Source organism: Halichoerus grypus, chromosome 4 (genome assembly GCF_964656455.1).
Source record: "Halichoerus grypus chromosome 4, mHalGry1.hap1.1, whole genome shotgun sequence".
NCBI lineage: Eukaryota > Metazoa > Chordata > Mammalia > Carnivora > Phocidae > Halichoerus > Halichoerus grypus.
Window position 1 is genome coordinate 193,872,776 of NC_135715.1, and position 20,477 is coordinate 193,893,252.

The 20,477-nt window shown below is 54.4% G+C and overlaps 1 protein-coding gene across 1 annotated transcript in view; it reads right to left on the minus strand.

Moving 5' to 3' along the window:
• The window catches only part of LOC118529503 (contactin-associated protein-like 4), a 144,486-nt gene that overhangs the window by 48,735 nt on the left and 75,274 nt on the right, over positions 1 to 20,477 (minus strand). The window contains exons 4-9 of the mRNA XM_078070040.1: positions 15,202 to 15,349; positions 7,346 to 7,549; positions 6,559 to 6,740; positions 5,088 to 5,231; positions 4,022 to 4,259; positions 40 to 189 (exon numbers count right to left, since the gene is read on the minus strand). Coding sequence (XP_077926166.1) covers positions 40 to 189; positions 4,022 to 4,259; positions 5,088 to 5,231; positions 6,559 to 6,740; positions 7,346 to 7,549; positions 15,202 to 15,349 — 1,066 coding nt within the window. The remainder of the gene's footprint in view (positions 1 to 39; positions 190 to 4,021; positions 4,260 to 5,087; positions 5,232 to 6,558; positions 6,741 to 7,345; positions 7,550 to 15,201; positions 15,350 to 20,477) is intronic.

Consider the following 20,477-nt stretch of genomic DNA (forward strand, 5'->3'; position numbering starts at 1 on the left):
GCCAGGGGCGTCCCATGGGGTCCCAACCCCAACACTCACCTCCAAAGTGATAGGCACCGCCCGTGTGGGTCTCCAGAGGCAGCTCTGCGTGAACCACTGAGGCCCCGGCCTGGTCCACCACCACACTCAGCTGGTTCCTCTGGGCTGTCAGGGAGACCGAATGCCACTGCCCGTCATTCAGTCCAGCACCTGGGGAATCGAGATCAGCTAGACACCCCTGTGAACCACTGCCCATCATTCAGTCCAGCACCTGGGGAATCAAGATCAGCTAGAGACCCCTGTGAACCACTGCCCATCATTCAGTCCAGCACCTGGGGAATCGAGATCAGCTAGAGACCCCTGTGAACCACTGCCCATCATTCAGTCCAGCACCTGGGGAATCAAGATCAGCTAGACACCCCTGTGAACCACAGACCTCATGATGCTTCCAACAGTGACATAAACCCGAGTCCCACAGGAACAGGGACCCGGGGTGGGGGGTGGAGGAGCCCTGTCCCTATAGGGCCCACTGCAGCCTTCCTGCCCCCTCCATGTGATTTACCTTTTGGGGGTCATATGAAAGTGTGGCTGTTCTCTAAATTATGGCACAGATACAAGGAAGTTTGATGTTGTTTTCCTGCCACTTCACACCCTCCAGGTAAGGATCAAAATCTCTGTGGGGACCCACCGGAACAGCCAAACCACCCATGGCCAAGCCATAGGAGGGGATGTCCGTAGTTCCAGCCTGCTCACCATGAGGTCTGTCTGAAAATACCTTCTGATATGGCCCCAGAAACACCCTGGGTTACAGACCTATCAGTCTCCAGGCTGCTCTTGTCACATGGAGTGCTGTGTGGGGGGCTGTGACCCTGACCACCCCACCCGGCAAGTTCAGGGAGCTCCCGTGAGAGGGGCCCCGGGTATAGGAGGGGCTGAGGGACTTGTTCTGGGGGGTGGTGGGTCTTCCCAGGTCACACGGGGCATTTCAAACATTGTGGGCCTGCTGCGTCTGCTGAGGCCCTGGGTGGCATGGATGGGGTCGTGGGCTTGATTTTCCCCATCAGCCAAGAGACCACCTGTCCCTAGGCCTGGCTGAGTCGGCAGCTGGGCCCAGTGCGGGGGCATTGGCTTCTTGGGGTTACCAGATTTCCAGGTTCTTATTGGAAGTCAGGCATCTGGATTTTGCTGTTAAATTTCCTGGTTTTGTTTCTTTGTTTGTTTGATTTTTTTTTCCCACTGATTTTTTTTTTTTTTAATGGAAAAGGAAAGTCCTTTTGGGTTGGCCAGGGTTCAACCCAGAGAGGAAACACAGAGCCAGCTAGAAAAGTCACTTAGTTAAACATTTTAGCACCCAGTCCTGTGGGCTGTCCCGCACATTTGACATTCAAAGGGGGACAGAGTGAGAAAATGTTTTGTGGCCTGCAGAATTCTTTTTGACCTCTAACTGGTTGAAGTCATATTTGTAAACAATTTAAAATGAAAATTTACAAAGTTGGAAAGCATGTTGAAAACAGTACCTATATTCAAACACATTTTCAAATTGTGACCCAATTCAGCACAATTTCACTTTGATTCCAGGTAAGGACCTTAATGCACATTGGACCAACTTAAATTTCTGGTAACCAAGGGAAAAAGCCACCCTTACTTAACCGAAAAGTTTGATTTATTGTAACTCGTAAATAAATGCGTTCTTCTTACTAAAGACTATCCTACCGGATGCTCACAGCTGTGCCTGAAACGGTGCCTGGTTGTCCCGTGCTGCTCGTGGGGCCGCACGCAGGCCTGGGGTAAGTGCGAGAACGGGCCGGGGTCGGCAGCCGCATGAGGGGGGCAGGGCGACTTGGTCCCACCTCAGCTGTGTTCTGGGCTCACATCCACAGTCTGTTTCACGGTAGTTATGAATGTAACCGTATTCAACGCTTTGATTTGTGCTGGTTATCTATCAGGACGTAAGGTGTTGCCCTCGGTTTGGCAGTTTCCTGGCGGGGGGTCTGGGCGTGGCTGGGGCCTCTGGCTGTGGTTTGGTTTCCCAGCGGTCCGGCAGGTGCTGGCTCGGGCTGGGGTCTGCTCTGAAAGCTCAGCGGGGCAGGACCGGAGCCCCGCTCTCTAGGGTTGTCTCAGGGTCGTCCCTGAGGGCTGCTGGCTGAGGGTCTTCCCTCCTTGGAGGTGGGCTGGCCACCCCATGCGGTCTCTGGCACTGTGGCCTCTCCGGGGCACTCACGGCCAGTAGCGTCTGCCCTCCGTGGGCGCGAGGGGACCTTTGGGGGCAGAAGCTGTGTCCTGGTCACAGAAGCGAAGCTCCTCGCTGTCCCACATCCTGATCCCTGGGAGCCAAGCCCCGGGCCCGGCTGGCCAATGGGAGGGGGCTACTCCTGCAGGGACATGGAGCCCCAGGAGGCGGGGGCCAGCTTCAGGGCACCCCCAGGGGTTGATGGAAACATGATTGTATCACATGCAATCTTACTTCTAGCCCTTTGTCAAACACACCTATTGACGGGTCAAACGTTACCCACTTCGTGGGATGTGTCAAAGTAGCCTTGCCTTGAAGCACGTTCTTTGGGACCCTTAAATTAGGCCGTGACTGAAGCTTCCTCAGAGCACATCGGATGCATCACAATGCAGTACAGGACCCTGGTGCACTTCCATAAATCAACGTTTGTTCTGATGCCAATGAATCTCTGAGCAGCTCACGGCCGAGATACTGAATGTGATTGATTTCTTTCTTGTGAACCTACTCCTATAAACTTACCCTATTACTAGCATTCAATAAGCTGTAAAGCGCAGTCTTTCTCTAGATAATTGAGGGGAATGCCAGTTTTGGAGCTTCAACCCTCTCAGAGACGCGGGTCAAAGTTGCGTGTTGAAGTACGTGCCTCTTCTTCATACTTACCTTCCCGGTGTCTCTCTGCTGTTTGTCATGTTACACTGCTCTTGGGGTACGTCCTAGGATGGACGGAGTGGGCTCAGTCTGCTTCCTGCCCCATAAGCATCAGTGATGAGGTGAAGGTTAACGGCTCCCGGTCGTCCCAGGAGTATGCTCGCGGATACGGATGTAACCCTCCAGGGTGGCGCCCATGGGGACCTCCTGCACCAGCCACATCAGGAACCCTTTCGTGGCCTCACTTCTGACCATACAAATGGTTCAGTGGCGCTCAAGCTCCGCGGTGAGGGCCTGGCAGCCAGAGCTCTAAGTCCTGAGGAAACGTGGTTCATCACAGGCCAGTTGGATCTTCCTGAGAAGGTGTGCAGACCCCAGTGGTCCCAACAGCCCAGCTGTGGTTCTGTCCCCGTTCTGTCCCCGCCTCCGCCCGAGGCTCTCAGATCTGATGCCAGCCCACAAACCCAGAAGTGGCCGACTTCCCAGTGGGCAGCAGTGAGTGGACAGGCCCCACCTCTTTCCTGTCCTCAGTCCAAGAACGATCCACCATCACTTACCATAAAGAACATTGCTTGAGAACGCTAGCACTTATCTCAAAAGCCTTGTGTCCAACCAGAAGGGCTCCTTGCTTGGGGCAGGCGCTGGTCAGCCGAGAGGGAGGCTGTGTCCCCAGGACGTAGTGTTTCCTCCGACTGTGCCACCCTCCGGAGGCCCACCACATTTCCAGACGCACAGCTGGGTTTGGCGAGGTTGGAGGGCACAGCACGAGGCTCCCTCACCACCATCACCAAAGGCCAAGAACGGGCTCCCTGCTGCCATGTTTCCCCAGAGAACAAACGTACCGGGAGATGCCACTGGGACTTGAGATGGTGTCTGGTCAGCTCGACAGGGAGGGACAGGGCGGGGTCCCCGGGAATGGGTGGGGGGCTCTCAGGCACCACCTCTTCCCCAGGTGGCTGGACTGGGCCGCCGGTGTCACCTGGGATGGCCACTTTGGGCCCCGACAGTGGTGCCACATGGGTATAAACAGCAGGGAGCCCATGTCCAAGGGAAATGGGGCACAAGTACCTGGATGTGGAGACCCCGAGTGTCATACAGACTCCAGGAATCATGTTTAAATGAGTGTGAAGTGCCTGTGGGCTGCAGCTTGGGGACGCGTGTTACCTGCAGCGATGTCACTCCTCGCTTGTCCTGGAGGTGGGGACAGCCCCAGTCTGAGGGCTCCGTCTCTGAGCATGAGCAGAAAGCCCGTGGAGCCACGAGGCGGCCAGCTAGACAGCAGGAGCCCTGCCCGGTTCCACGTCCGGAACTGGAAGCTGATGGAGACCCCGTCCTGTGCCGGGGTGCCCGGCAGCACCAAGTGGCTCCCAGCGCTCGGAAACGTGATCGGCACCGGCTGCGGCTGGGAGCAGGAGAAGGAGACGTTGCCCTGAGGACAGGAAGCGGATCTGAGGAGGCCCTGGAGGTGGGGGGCTGCTCCTCACCCCGATCCCCCACTGTGGCCCCCAGACCTGCGTCCCCCCAGCCGGGATCGCAGGGCGTGGCCTCCTGCCCCCAACTCCCCAGCCCTGAGACACAGACCACACCCGCTGCTCACCCCAGTGCAGGCGGCCTCGGCCTTGCTTTGTGCACCTCTGGGCGAAGCCAGGACAAAGCCCAGAGCCGCGTAGTTGTTCCAACAAAATTCACCCTCTGGGAGTGTGCTCGGCCTGACAGAGCTCGCAGAAGGGCCTTTTGATGAGCTTGTACATTTGTGCCCGTGACCCCGCTACCGGGAGACAGGTCCCCCAAGTCTGATGTGAAGACCCCACATGGAACCTCCTTATCATGTCCCAAGGGCCACGGAAAACATGGTAGCGTATCGATGCGTGCGTGCGTCCAAACTCGCACGGCAAACGCTGTATTTACAAGGGAGGCACAGGAGGGCGGGTTCCCTGTGGGGTGGCCCGCGCTCCCGCCAGCTCACGGAGGAAACCCGTTGCTCAGGGGACTGGTCCCTGCAAGCGGCTACCTCTGCACTCTGGAAAGCATAAGCTGAGACCACACCTTACATTTTAATGGAAGACATGTTTCTTTGTCTCATATTTAAGCAATTACTGTAAGTTAGTTACGGGCGCTTGGTCTGTGTTTCTTGCTCAGGTGTCACCCTAACCTGACGTCACTCAAGGGGCACATGAGGGCCTTCATTCCTCCGAGGCCCCCCACCCTCTCTCCCCAGGCAGATTCTTACCCTGATGAGAATCTGTGGTCTGTGCTTCTTGGCCAAATCAATGATATCCTCTCCATTAAAATTAATATTTTCTAAACATCCGTCAAAGTGTTTTCTTTGAAATGTCACAGATTTTCCAGGTGCTAAAATCCCTCCAAAACTGATCTTAGAAAGAAAAATGACATCAATAATATTCTTTAGTCATTTCCCATTAACTTGCTTAGAACATTCATGACTCAGAGGTGTAGCAGGAAGAGGACCAGGTATGCAATTCTGCATAATTGTGTGTTGTTTTGTTCACTATTTTAAGTGAAATTCTAAGCAGAGACTCTGACATGGTTTACATGCTGCTGATGTCTGCCACGCTAGAGATCCTTCATCTGTAATTAGGGAAATGTGTGATGTGGCATCTCACTTGGACCCTGGGGAGGAAAGGGGTTACTGATATTCATGATGGAGCAGCAGGTGCAGGCCTGGATGAGGGCCCAGAGCAGAGCGCCAGGCCCTCTGCCCACCACCAGCTCTGCACCTTCGAGTGCTGGGGAAGTCTTGCTCCTGGGATGGGCCTTCTCCAATGCTGGCAGGTGCAGCGGGCAGCTGGGGGAAACAGCTTGCCCTCCAGGGTCCCCGCAGGAACCCCTCCCTGACCCACTGCTACCTTCCCTTACAGCTCTTCCCGAGGGCACAGCCTGGCGTCCCGGGGAGCCGACCAAGACAGCCATCCCATCTGCAATGTGTTAGATGAACTGGCCTCCTTGGGGTGCTCATCAAGTCGGCTGTGGTGTGTGTCAGGTGAGGGGAGCATCACATCTGTGTCCAGATGTGCACTTTGTGAGGGAGAGCTGATCCGTGTAACCCCAAACCCGTGCAAAGGGAAGTCTGTGTAGAAAATGAAAATGATTTTCTAGCTAATACATCTCTGGATGGAATTTACATTCATCCGTGTATAAAATATGATGTTATTTTTGCCAATTCATAGAGTTTAGGCAATAAGATCATGAAAAATAAGACAAGAACTGCCCATCGTCCGTTTCTGCCAGATGCATTTCTGTTTTAGTTTCAGTGTTTAGCTTCTTTTAATAGTTTGTGAACCTGACAATGTCTTACAAAAATGGCATAAAATGTTATATCTTTGCATAATTTAGGGACATGTGTGCAAAGGGCTGCAAATATGTTAGGCATGTCTCAAAGCTGAAGGATGAGACAGGGCATTGGAACCAGCCGCTAGCTTGGGATCTCCCTGGGACGCCAGCCGGATTCCTCAGGTCAGCTCAGCGGGACTTGGCATTTGCTGTCGGCCACACTGAGCACAGCTGGCCGTACTCGGAGTCAGGCTGCAGACGGTGCCCAGGACACGGCTCCCTTTAGGACACAGTTAAGCCCAGACCACACGTGCCAGGAAAGGGCGCTTCTCTGAAGGATTCCTCCTTCTGTGCAGGCTACGCTGCATTTAAACCCCACGCCCTGTCATGACTGACGGGAGACTCCGCACCTCAGGATCCAGGTCCAAGTGACTCAGCTGTGCCCGTGCCTGGAACTGCCTCGAGTGCCGGTCCACTGAGAGGGTCACATGCTGGAGGGCATGCTCAAAGAGCACCGAGTGCCAGTGCTGGTCGTCCAGCAGACTGCCCAGCGCCATGCCCCCGGGGCCGGACGTGGAGGGTGCGGTGGTGCCTGGCCGGGGAAATGGGCAGTTAGGTCTTGCCAAACCAAGCTTCCTCAACCCCGTGAAGCTGCTGCATCTGACCCTGGGACACCCTGTCCATCAGGGCTGTTCTCGGCCACTTCCCTTCATTACTGGGACCTCTGCAGGCTTGCTTCCCTTGGAAGCACCGTCTTTGCTGAGAACTCTGCTATGGGGACAGGGCAGTGGCTCTCCGTGGGGCACCTTTGTCCCCCAGGGGACACTGGTCAGGATGTGCGTGTGAGTTGTGCTACTGGCCTGTGGTGGGTCGAGGGCAGGGATGTTGGTAACATCCTCCAATGCACAGGGCAGCCCCCCACGAAGAGTCATCTGGTCCAAATGTCACTGGTGCAAACTGAGGTTGGGAAGCCCTGGATCCGGTGACGTAGGAGTGTTTGCCGGATATGAAGAACTCCAGTGACCGTCTCCCAGCACAGTTACTACACTTTAGTATGTTTTTAAGCAAAAGAGAGTCAGAATCTGTAAGTCTAGGCCCTTATCTATAATGCTTGCTAGAAAATTAGGTATAGAAATACTGGAGTACAAATTACATCTAAGAATTCAGATTATTGAGTTCCTTGGCTGATCACTTTACCTGAATTGAAGAACAGAAGGAGCCTCCCTTTCACTAATTCCAGGGTGATGCAATCTCCATTTCTGCCCCGTCTGTGGAATAGGAGCCCATAACTCTGCATGGTTTTAAATTTCAGAGAAATGGTGTCTTTCACTGGACTCCTGGTACTTTGAACAAATCTGTAAAGCAGGGAACTTTTTCCATCAAAGTCAATCACCTCTGATCCTGCAGGAAAGATGATAAAAGTTGTTCTAAGTATTAGCTTGCTTCTCATTAATGTTTTTAAATGTGTGGGGCCTTGAACACACACACAGGTGCATGCACACATACATAAATACATATGCACAGGAACACACAAAAGTACGTAGACACACACGTGCGCACACACACGTGTGCACACACAGGTGCATGCACACGCACATAAATACATATGCACAGGCACACACAAAAGTACATAGACACACGTGTACACATGCACGCACACACGTGTGCACACACAGGTGCATGGACACACACACAAGTACACATACACAGTACACATGCACAGGCACACACAAAGGCACGCAGGCACACGTGTGCACACACAAAGGCACACAGGCACACAGGTGCACACACAAAGGCACGCAGGCACACACGTGTGCACACACAAAGGCACGCAGGCACACACAGGTGCACACACAAAGACACGCAGGCACACACGTGTGCACACACAAAGGCACGCAGGCACATACAGGTGCACACACAAAGGCACGCAGGCACACACGTGTGCACACACAAAGGCACGCAGGCACACACAGGTGCACACACAAAGGCATGCAGGCACACACAAAGGCACACAGGCACACACAGTTGCACACACAAAGGCACACAGGCACACAGAGGTGCACAAAGGCACGCAGGCACACACGTGTGCACACACACAGGCACGCAGGCACACACGTGTGCACACACAAAGGCACGCAGGCACACACAGGTGCACACACAAAGGCACACAGGCACACACGTGTGCACACACAAAGGCACGCAGGCACACACAGGTGCACACACAAAGGCACGCAGGCACACACAAAGGCACGCAGGCACACACAGTTGCACACACAAAGGCACACAGGCACACACGTGTGCACACACAAAGGCACACAGGCACACAGAGGTGCACACACAAAGGCACGCAGGCACACACGTGTGCACACACAAAGGCACGCAGGCACACACGTGTGCACACACAAAGGCACGCAGGCACACACAGGCGCACACACAAATGCACGCAGGCACACACATGTGCGCACACACATAACTAATAAGTGTCCATCCTACTCATCAGATGACACAGCATTTCTCCCAGCAGGTGTTGAGACACCTGGGATTTTTTTCACCTGTAAAAGCATCCCGTTTGGATGGCTGCTGTCTGTTGGCACCATGGTCAGTGTCGACCACATGGAACCTCTCTGGACGCTGCTGTACTATCAGGGCCCGCAGAGGCTTCCGTGTTGCATCCACCCACGGGAACTAGAGCCTCCCAGGATAGTGGGGCTGCTCTCCTGACTCTTGATCCCTTTGCAGAACTGTCCCCCCTGTGGTGACTTGCCAGAGATGCCCCGGCTCACCTCGGGGGCACCGAGGTCAGCAAGGCAGACAGTAAGGGGGCTGGAGAGAATGAAGTGCTCCTTCTCCCCCAAGCCGGCTGCCTGCGGCTCTTCTCAGCGGCCCGCGGCTGCCGGGCCCACATGCCAGGAGGGCTGTCCTCGTGCGCCGGGGCTCCCACAGCGCGTGCCTGCCCCGCCTGGCACGCGTGCTCGTGTCCTCTGTAGAAAATGTGTTCGTGTTCCACGCACATGGAGGAACAGCGGCCGGGTCACCAGAGCGCTGGGTCTTGCTCAGGCTGCCCATTTACAGAGGCGGAGAGCAGTTATCCTGTAAAAACCCTCACAGCAGGGACTCCAGCCCCTCGGAATGGGTGCTGCACGGAGGGTGTGCTCACGGGACAAGGGAGAAGCCGGGAGGTGCCCGTCCAGAGCAGCAGTGGCCGCTGGGGGAACCAGAGCATGACGGCTTGACCTTGCCCCCACCCTCGGGCCCCAGCCCCCACGTGTCCAGACCCAGCCTGCCCCCTCTGCTCCGTGCAGAATGGCGGCTGGCATGCACATTGAACTGTTGGCCAATTTCCTCCAGGACAGCACAATAGAATTACTGCTTCACGGACCTTATTTCTGGCAAAACGAAGAATATAGCGACTCTTGAAGAACATGGGGTTTGGGGGCGCTGATGCCCACAGAGCCAAAAGTCTGTATATAACCTTTAACCACCCCCCCCCAAACTTAACTACTGATAGCTGTCGACTGGAAGCCGAACCAGTAACATAAAGTCGATTAACACGCATCTCGTATGTTATATGTGTCATTTACTGAATCCCTATAATACCGTAAGCTCCAGAAAAGAAGATGTCATCAAGAAAATCATAAGGAAGAGATCATACCCCTAACAGAGCTCTACTGTATTTATTGAAAAGCATCTATGTGTAAGTAAACCCCACAGCTCAAAGCCTATTGTATGGGGTCACTGCATGGGGATGTGCGTGTCATTTAAAGGGTGCATCATATGCAAAATAAGCCATTAAAATGACTCTTGCCCATCTTATGAGGATATCTTTTTAAAATTCATGTTTTGTTTTCTTACCTCTTATTAATATACCTAGAAATAATTTATTTACCAGGTACACAATGAATAAATACTTCATTCTGTTTAAAAGGTGGGTTATCTGCTCAATTATTTCTTCTGAATGAGGAGAAACATGGATGAAAGGCCAGAGTAAGGGGCCTGCAAGTGCACGGGCCCGACCGTTTCAGGGACTGCCTGCTCACACCCACATTCCAACAGTACTTGTGCGTTTTCCCTGTCCTTGCGTGAGGGCACAGACTTCTCTGCCAGCCTTGCTCAGGAGCCCACAGACTCCCACCCATGACCCAGGGCCCGTGAGCCAGCACTTGCAGACCCCATCCAAAGACCCCCACCCATGACCCAGCGCCCACGGACCACCCCCCTGCCCCCACTGTCTTGGATGCTGCTGGCTGGGGTGGCTCCTTATAACAGACATGGCCAGTCCCAGTGCCCGCCCTCCGTGTCCTTTCTGGACGGCCATGCTGTAGCACACACGGGGCTTTCTGGCACAGAAGCTCTACTGTAACAGAAAATCAAAGAAGGAAACATGTGAGCACATGTGTACACGAACACAGCACACACGAGTGTGCACACGCAAGGAACATGTGAGCACACGTGTACACGAACACAGGCGCACACGAGTGTGCACACGCACGGAACATGTGAGCACACGTGTACACGAACACAGGCGCACACGAGTGTGCACACGCACGGAACATGTGAGCACACGTGTACACGAACACAGGCGCACACGAGTGTACAGATGCACAGGAGCATGTGAGCACATGTGTACACGAACACAGGCGCACACGAGTGTGCACACGCAAAGAACATGTAGCACATGTGTACACAAACACAGGCGCACACGAGTGTGCACACGCACGGAACATGTGAGCACACGTGTACACGAACACAGGTGCACACGAGTGTACAGATGCACAGGAGCATGTGAGCACATGTGTACACGAACACAGGCGCACACGAGTGTGCACACGCAAGGAACATGTAGCACATGTGTACACGAACACAGGCACACGTGAGTGTGCACACACAAGGAACATGTGAGCACATGTGTACACAAACACAGGCGCACACAAGTGTGCACACGCACAGGAGCATGTGAGCACATGTGTACACGAACACAGGCGCACACGAGTGTGCACACGCACGGAACATGTGAGCACATGTGTACACGAACACAGGCACACGTGAGTGTGCACACACAAGGAACATGTGAGCACATGTGTATACAAACACAGGCGCACACAAGTGTGCACACGCACAGGAGCATGTGAGCACATGTGTACACGAACACAGGCGCACACGAGTGTGCACACGCACGGAACATGTGAGCACATGTGTACACGAACACAGGTGCACACGAGTGCGCACACACAAGGAATATGTGAGCACATGTGTACACGAACACAGGCACACATGAGTGTGCACACGCACAGGAGCATATGAGCACACATGTGCACACGAGTGTGCACACAGGAACATGTGAGCACGTGTGTACACAAACACAGGAACATGTGAGCACACGCATACACAAACACAGGCGCCCACACTAGCACATGCACACACTTAGGCAAGCACACCAGGGAACTCATATGGTGTTTAGATGTAATCATTTTCATGGAGCGTCCCGAAACCAGGAAACCCTTTCCAGGGTTCCTGTAGGGTAACGTGGTTGAGAATGACTCCAAGTCTCCTGGCCAGAGCGTCCACTGGCAGCTCTGGGGTGGCCAGAGCACTAATCCCGTCCTCTACAAGGATCACGATGCCTGTGGTCAACTGGAAGGGGCCCACACATCCACTTCCAGATTGCTCTGCATGGAGTCGGCTTGCTCCCGCTGTTCCCAGCGGTGGTAGTAACGCCTGGGCTCGACCAGGCTGCCGATAGAAAGCACAGTGTGCGTGTGGTGGTGACCTCACACCCTGGCTTCGTTTGGCAGCTTGCACCCACATCTGATGCAGAAGCCTTCGTGTGACGTAAGGACGTCATCAGCTTTCCTGTGTTCTTGTCGAGGTGGTATTTCTCCCTCCCGCACTGTTTGATTTCCTCTGAACGCATCCTCAGTGGGAGCCGGCTCACAGCAGACGCCGAGCTGGCCAGCAGGTCCGCCGGTGGCTCGTCCCGAAGGACCTTCACTTTCAGAGGATCTCCCAGCTGTGATTAATTCCTGCCTCAGGGGCATGGCATGGCCTTGCCCACCTTCCCCCTCAAGCAATATGCCTTTAACCAGACAACACTAACCCCTGGAAGCCTTGGTGTTTGCTCTATGCTCAACGTCAGACTCAGCCGGTCTCAGACTCTGCGCATGAGGAGCAGACCCTTTCCTGGTGGCCTCGTGGCCCGCTTGCTGCATGCCTGACAGTGCATTTGCTTTTTATCCATGTATCCTACTGACAGACTAATGAACAGTTACCACAGGCATTAGGATGGTGCGGTTGCCATGGGGACAGAGCGGTTGCCATGGGAGCAGGTCAGCATGACACTAGCCTGGCCAGGGTGTGCAGGGAAGTTATGGAGGTGGAGACATGGCAGCTGATCCAGACTCTGGGGCATGGCAGTGGAGGGTGGGCGAAGGAAGCCAGGCACCAGCGACACATCCAGGAGTGTTCTGTGCAGAAAGCTAGAAAGAGGTGATGCTAGCCCATGGTATAGTGCAGCATTAGGGTGAAGGGTGAGTGCCGGGGAGGAAGGGGAATGAGGGGGCTCTTGTAAGACTTAGAACTGTGCACTTAGATTCGTGTACTTTCCCACATGTATGTTATACCTCGAAAAGTATGTGTTCTCAAAGAAAGAATGAAGGCTGAGGGTTGCAGGCATGGGGACGGTCTGTGCAAAGGTCCTGTGGTGACTGCAGACATCCTCATGCATTCAGAGAGCCAAAATAGAGTGGTGGTGGCTGCCTGGGGAGTAACCACTTCCTCTGAAGCTGCCTGGGGTGGGCAGGGCTCAGACAGAGAGGTGGGTCAGAGGAAGGGCAGGACAGGTCAGACTCTACCTGGCTGCAGCGAAGAGCATCCCTGGGGTCCCTGTGCACCAGGGACAGTGTGTTGATGAGTCTGTTGGGTTTGACATGGGCAGGCTCCTTCCTCCGTATCCAAGGCCACATGGTGCCCGTCAAGAGGCCCTCAGGACTGCTGTGGCCATCTAGGTGGAGCCTGGCAGCGGGTCCAAACCAGGGTCAGAACCAAGGATGACGAGGATTCAGAGTGCGCTGGGAAGGAGGGGTCGTGGGGCGGGCACTGACTGGGCGTGTGGCGGCCCTGGGTCACCTGGAGGTGGTACCTGGGCATCCACCTGCTAGAGACAGAACTCAGGCTAACATACAGCACTTGGAGATGGTTGGAGGGATGGCTCCAGCTTCAGGCAGATGAGGGGTCCCGGAGCATGGCCCGGAAGGCAGTGAGGAGGTCCGCGTGGATGTCGATGCGCCTTGGAAGGAGCCTTGAGGTGGCCACGCTGTGCCCTGGGAACCCATGGGAAAGACCCTTCCTGCCCAGTGTGCAGCCCACAAAGCCATCCTCAGCCTGCCCTCGGCCGCCGGGTCCAGCTGCAGCAAGAATCTGCCGAGCGCATGGAGAGAAAGCCCTGCCTCCGCGGGTCCTCCCGGTGCTTTTCCCTGCACTGCCCCCTCCCCATCCCTGGGCGGTGAGCCCCACCGTCCTAGCTCATGGTCTCCGCGGGCTCCTGTGTGGTGCTTCCAACCGCAAGCAGAGAAAAGGCTGTGCGTCAGGGCAGGGAGCAGCTCGGGTGCCACGGAGACGGACAAGCCGGGCTCTGCCCACGGCCCACGTGGCCCGACTGCAAAGCTGGGGGTGTGGAAGCCGGGAGTGCGAGAGCGACCACAGCCCGTCCCGGAGCGCGGCACATGGTGGCCGCGGAGGGATGCGCGGCGGGCACGGGTGGGATTCCTCCGCGATCTGCAGGCGGGACCGGGGCGAGTGAACGGGGGGCGCGTGGGCAGGGGGGCCGAGGGGCACGTCCGCGTCTCCGAGCAGCGTGCTGAGGGGCCCGCGCTTTCCAGCACCGGAGCGGCACGCGTGCGTCGCTCGTGCTGGAAACACCGTGTGTCCCGCCTGAGGCAGAGCGCACCAGGCTGTTTTCCAAGTGGCGGGGACAGGTTATCTGCTGCGTTTTTATGCAGACCCTCCCAGCAGCAGGGCTGTGTGGACGTCAGGGCTGCTGCTGGTCCCACTGGAAGGGCCGTGGCTGCACCTCTGGGAGAGAGGGTCCACCCCCAAGGGGAAGAGGTACAAGGCCCAAGGCAGCCAGTGTGAAGCTCCTTGACCGAGGGAGGCCCTGGTGGTCTGGGTATCCACAGTGAGGATGGAATGGGAGGAATGCTGGGATGAAGACGGCACAGGAGGTCCCTCGGTCCACGCAGCCCACGGGCTGGACCCCCACTCAGGTGACCCTGGCGCTTCCCTGACACCCCACGGCCACACACCGCCTCCTGGAGCCAAGGGGCTGACGCCCACCCCAACGGTCTCCTTTGTGCCATCCTGAGCGTCTCCTCCTGACACAGACAGCAGACCCACTTTCCATGGCAAACCCTCCTACAGAGCAAGTCCTGGCAAGTGTCACATGTCAGCAAGTGGGCGGGTGGCCCCTGTTCAATGTCGCGGACAGGCAGGCCCCTCCCCCCCACCCCCCGCCCCCGGAGCCTTGGGCTAGTGACATCACTGTGTGTCCAGAGACAGACAGAGGGACAGAGACAGACAGAGGGACAAGAGACAGAGACAGAGAGACAGAAGGACAGAGAGACAGAGGGACAGAGAGACAGGGACAGAGGGATGGAGATAGAGAGACAGAGACAGAGGGACAGAGACACATAGAGGCAGAGACAGAGGGACAGAGAGACAGGGAGACAGAGAGACAGAGGGACAGAGACAGAGAGACAGAGACAGAGGGACAGAGAGACAGAGACAGAGGAACGGAGACAGACAGAGACAGAGGGACAGAGAGGCAGAGACAGAGGGACAGAGACAGAGACAGAGAGGCAGAGACAGGGAAGGGAGAGAGGAGCACTCAGTAAGAAGACCCTGTAAGACAACCTGACGGCTTCATCTCGGGTTTATACAACAATAGGAAGGAGAATCCATTGTCCTTGTTAAGGGATTTGAGAAAAGCCTCCAGCAGTCTCTGAGCTTGTGCCGAGGACCCCACATCCCCAGACGGAGCCCCGTGCTGCGCCTGCACTTACGGAATGGGCATCCGTACACCTCCACGCGCATCCCGATGCGGCCGTCGGGGTTCCAGGCGGAGGGGAGGAAGCGCAGGTATCTGGCCTCCACGGGCGGCTGCAGCGGGTGGTGCACCACACTGTCTGCGTTGGTGTTCCCTGGAAAGCCCTGCAAGAGAGCGCAACCTCAGTGCATGTGTGGGGTCCCCTCGCTCCTGGGATAGCTTCTCTTCTCTCCTCTTTCCCGACCCCCCTTCTCTCCACCCCCAGACAAACCAACACCTCAGCAGGAGGTTGGGGATCTGGAACCTTCTGCACGCTGCCCAACAGGGGTGGGGGCTTGTAGCCCCTGAGGAGGACACACCTGTCCTGGCCTGTGTGGCACTCGCCCCGTGCACATGGCACTGGACTCAGGTGGGAGGTGGGCTCTGAACACACGCCGAGGGAAACATGTGAAGTGCGGACTCTACACACGACCTCAGCAGTCCTCAGAGATGCTCTTCCTCGAACCCTGTGATTTTGCACCAAGGGGCCGGGTCGGGGGGCGAGCGGATGTGCTGCATCCTCAGAGGGCTCAGGGGCCGGGTCGGGGGGTGAGGGGATGTGCTGCGTCCTCACAGGGCTCAGGGGCCGGGTTGGGGGGGGGCAAGGGGACATGCTGAGGCCTCAGAGGGCTCAGGGGCCAGGTCGGGGGGCGAGGGGATGTGCTGCGTCCTCAGAGGGCTCAGGGGCCGGGTCGGGGAGTGAGGGGATGTGCCACGTCCCCACACGGCTCTGGCACAGCCTCCCGGTGCCCCGGCCCTGCTGTGGGGGTGCGGGGACAAGACAGGGCCCTCATGCTCAGTGTTTCAGCCTGCACCCCAGACAGAAAGCATCTGTGGGACTAAGACAAAGGGGCCCAGGGACCCTGCAGGCCTGTTGGGGTACACGTCCGGGGACACCGTCTGTAAACAGCAAACCCCCGGGAAGGAGGCTCTGTCTGCACGCGGCCCCCCGAGGGCTCAGTGGGTGCCCCTGGTACGGACAGAAGCCTGGTGAGAACGTGTGTGCCGGTGTGGGTGTGTCTGCGTGTGCATGTGTGAACACGTGCCTGTGGTGTGCCTGCGCACGTGTGAGAGCACACGCATACCTGTGTCACACGTGTGAGCATGTGTGCACACAGCTGTGCATCTAGGGTGTGCGCGCACATGCACGCATGTGAACACGTCTGTGTGTTGTGTGTGCATGTGTGCCCGCGCACGTGTGTGAGAGCACATGCATACCTGCGTCACACGTGTGAGCATGTGTGCACACACGTGTGTGTCGAGGGTGGGTGCTCGTGGTCAAGACATCACTCCCTGACCCTCATCACTGTGGGCGTGTGTGAACCAAGGCACACGGTTGCAACTCACTTTCCATTTTAAAAGTAACCATATCAATAACAGTCTAAATAATTCACTTTTAGCTAAATAAGAAAAATAGCTTAGTGAAGAAAATGAAGATTTAAATTGTGCTTGTGTTCATCAAAAAACAGGAAAATATGTTTTATGGGAATGCCTCATTGTTATTATCAGTTTTGTGGTTTTTACCAACCATTGGAATCGTTCCAAGGGGGGGCCTTCAACTTCCTGCTTAGGTTTTGTTTAATAATGCACAATGTAATTTAATTATATAATTATTGTATAAAAGCTCCATTAAAATAACATTAATTTAACATTAAAATTTCAAATAGGAATGCTACTCTTGTGGCCACCACAATCATTCTAACGAGTCCAGACTTGTGGTCACCGCGGTCATCCTAACCAGAGTCCAGACTGGGGTCACCGTGGTCATCCTAATGAAGAGTCCAGACTTGAATGGGGCCTCTCATCAGACTCAGTCGCCTGCACATTTGGACCCTTCACACAGGCCTCCAGCTCAGCCAGCAGAGAACACTCCAGATCCTACTATTTAAAAAAAACCAGTCAAATGTCTAGTACTTTTCTAGGTGGAAATTTATTTATTTTTTATTATTTTTTATTTTTTTAAGATTTTATTTATTTATTTGACAGAGAGACACACAGAGAGGGGGAACACAAGCAGGGGGAGCGGCAGGCAGAGGGAGAGGGAGAAGCAGAGTCCCCACTCAGCTGGGAGCCCAATGCGGGGCTTGATCCCAGGACCCTGGAATCATGACCTGAGCCGAAGGCAGACGCTTAACGACTGAGCCACCCAGGCGCCCCTCTAGGTGGAGATTTAAACTTGCATTTTAGAAAGAGAACCACAACTGACAAGCCTTCTGATGTAACTGCTACAGCTCTTATCCTGGGAACAGTGTCAGCACGTTGGGTGAAGAGTCCCTGCAGCCCCATCTGGCCTCCTCAGGGTCAGAAGCGCCCCCGTGGCCCTGGGGGCTCCACACTGAGTGCTCACCCGAAGGCCCATGCTTCCCGACGATCCTAACACGTTCCTAACACGTTCCTAACACGTTCCCTGCGCTGGCAGGGAAGGCTGGCAGGAAGCTGGGGAGGCCGCTGGCTTACTGTTCTCATCACTCTCGCTGGAGAAAAGGAGAATCCCTTGGCACTGTGCGCCCCTGGGGAAGGCTGCTGACAGCCTCCAGTGTCTGGAGACTCGGATTCAGCAGGTCTGGGGGAGCATCCGGGGCAGAACATCAACAGGAGTTAGAGCTGCAGAACTCCAGCCCACCCAGACCTGCGAACTCAGGTCCTGCGCACACGTTGCAGGGGAGCCAGTGGTCAAACGGGCGCCGACAGAGAGGATGCCCCAGCAGGGTACTAGAGCCGCCGTCCTTCAGGCGCCTCACCCTGCTACCCGCCTGGTCAGAGTGAAGCATGTCTGGGCTGTTCCCTGCATCCACCCGGGAAGCATGGTGGACAGTGATCCCGGCACAAGGCAGGATCGCAGACTGAAGCCTGAAACTCTCAGTCTCAGGGAATGAGCCAGACGTGGTTCTTTTTGCTTTAAAACACTCACAATTCTATGAAATAAATCACCTGGGATGGAGAGCACTGAAAGCATTCCAACAACAACACCCTCCCTGAAAGGGTCACAGTGTAAACCCTCTCTACTGCCGCTGCTGTGCACTTCCACCCGAGCCTGCAATCTAAGGCCCGGCCAGGGAAAACATCTGATGAGCTGCTCCGCAGGAACCCTGCGCTTTGTCACTTACTCCAGAGGCACAGAATTCCCCTGTTTAAACAGTAAGGACTGTATGGAGAGTCCCACTTAAGTAGTTTGAAACAAATGCAAATGTACGTTGTCGCCTGGTTCACCTCCAAGAGAACGGCACTTATTCATATAAATAAAGCAAGAGAGGCTGGGTAAGTGGTATCCCCGTGTTATCAGTTTTTTGGACATCAAATGACTTAAGGTTCTGTGCCAGTTTCATTACTCATAAATTTGATCTTTGGCAATTAACTAAAAAATTGCCCCCAAATCCCCAACCCACCTGACTTTATATGAATAACATGAGTGCTCTGCGCTGAATAATTATGAGGTCTTCTCTAGCATTACTCACACACAGACACAGATATAGAGATGATTTGTGGAATGCTATGCAAACTATTTTGCATGCAAGTTTAATAATGCTGTAAGAAAAAAATTTAATTTGATTAAAAAATACATGTTTGTAAACTGCAATCCAGTACTTGGTTCCAGTTAGCTTGGTTCCATGATATAAAGTATCCTACCATGACAATGTCACATTGTAAATAGTGTCTAAACTCAGTAGGAACAGAATAAGTACTGAGCATTTGTTTAAGGCTTATTAAGTAGCAATCTGGACTGGAAGTAAAAGTAATAACGTCACAGGAGTGACACTCAGCCACCTTCTTCCATAAAAGGGAGATAACCTCACCTCTGCTGAGAACTGAATGTTGGTCTCTCAAAATTCTTGTGCTGGAATGCCCAGCCCCACTGCGATGGTGTGCCTTACAGGAGACCCAGAGGCTGAGTTGTCTTTCCTCATGTGGGGACACAGTGAGCGGTCAGCTGTCTGAGAACCAGGCTGGAGCCCTCACCAGACCCGAACCTGCCAGCACCTGACCTCAGGCTTCGGCTTCCAGAACTGTAGGAACCCCGGGGGTGTTGGTTACAGCAGTTGACGGGTGGAGACAGCCTTCTTCCACACAGAGTGAGCTCATGTCAGGGCAGAGCCTCAGAAGGGCTCATGCCAGATGTGCCCATCAGAGCATGTGTCCTGAATATTGCTCTTTTTCATTTTTCTTTGCTGCTGTTCTTGTTATTTAGAAAGTAGGAACAAGACTAAAACGCCCCTTTTTCCCAGGAAGGCACAGCGAGGGGCTTGGCAGGACCACTGCTAATGTGGAGAATCAGACTGGACAGAACAGTCATGAACAGCCACCCCTACGCCCTGGAAACCACCAAAAGCCACACAGCAAATTGAGAAACATTTACTTATAAGAAACTATGGAACAATAGAATCGAAGTGTGAGAACAACAGAATTATATGGTGTCCCTGTTGGCCCTACTCCCATCCCAGCTCATCCATAGTGCTGCGAGGAGTGGGGGTGGGGGGTCAACCCTGAAGCTCTGCAGTCAGGTGGGCTCCCTTAACTTGGAGTGCAAGATCCCAGGCCTAGCCGTGGCCATACAAGCAGCAAATGGGAAGGCCAGCAGGCAGCATGCCTGAGGATGTGTCTGGTTGAAGTAACTGACCAGCAGCAGACTGTCCAATGTTAACAGAAAGTGTGGGAAGTGAGACAGCACCCATTCTTGATGAGCTCCCATGTCTCCCTGTCTGTTGGAAAGATTGTGCTCAAGCACAGGAAGACTGAAGGGGGCTGGTTGTGAAACTATGCTGTGCATGGAGACCACCAGAGCCAGTAGAAAGTAAAGTCTTGGGCAGATGTGAAGACCACCCCAACTGCAAGCACACACTTCAGCCAGCAAAGTTGGAACCCCTCACAGCTTGGGATGCATGAGCATACCTCTGCCAATCACTGGCTGAACACTAGCTATGGTTTACAAATAGAAAACAAAAAATTAGGAAACAAAAAAGCAAACACAACACAAATTATACAGCAACACCAGTGCTTCTTATCATAGGAAACAGATTTCAGACTCAGTACAGGCAGATGACTACAAGAATCCAAAGTTGCTTTGATATATTATCTGAGAAAGTTGAAGACACACAAGAAATGAGAAAGTGCAGCTCATAATCAGGAAGATCTAGTTAAAGAAATCTGTGTCCATGGGGATCCAGAAGCTGGATTTTATTGACAAAGATTTCAATACAACTATTATAACTAGGTTATATATAAGGTTACACATGTTTAAAGAATTTATGGAATTCT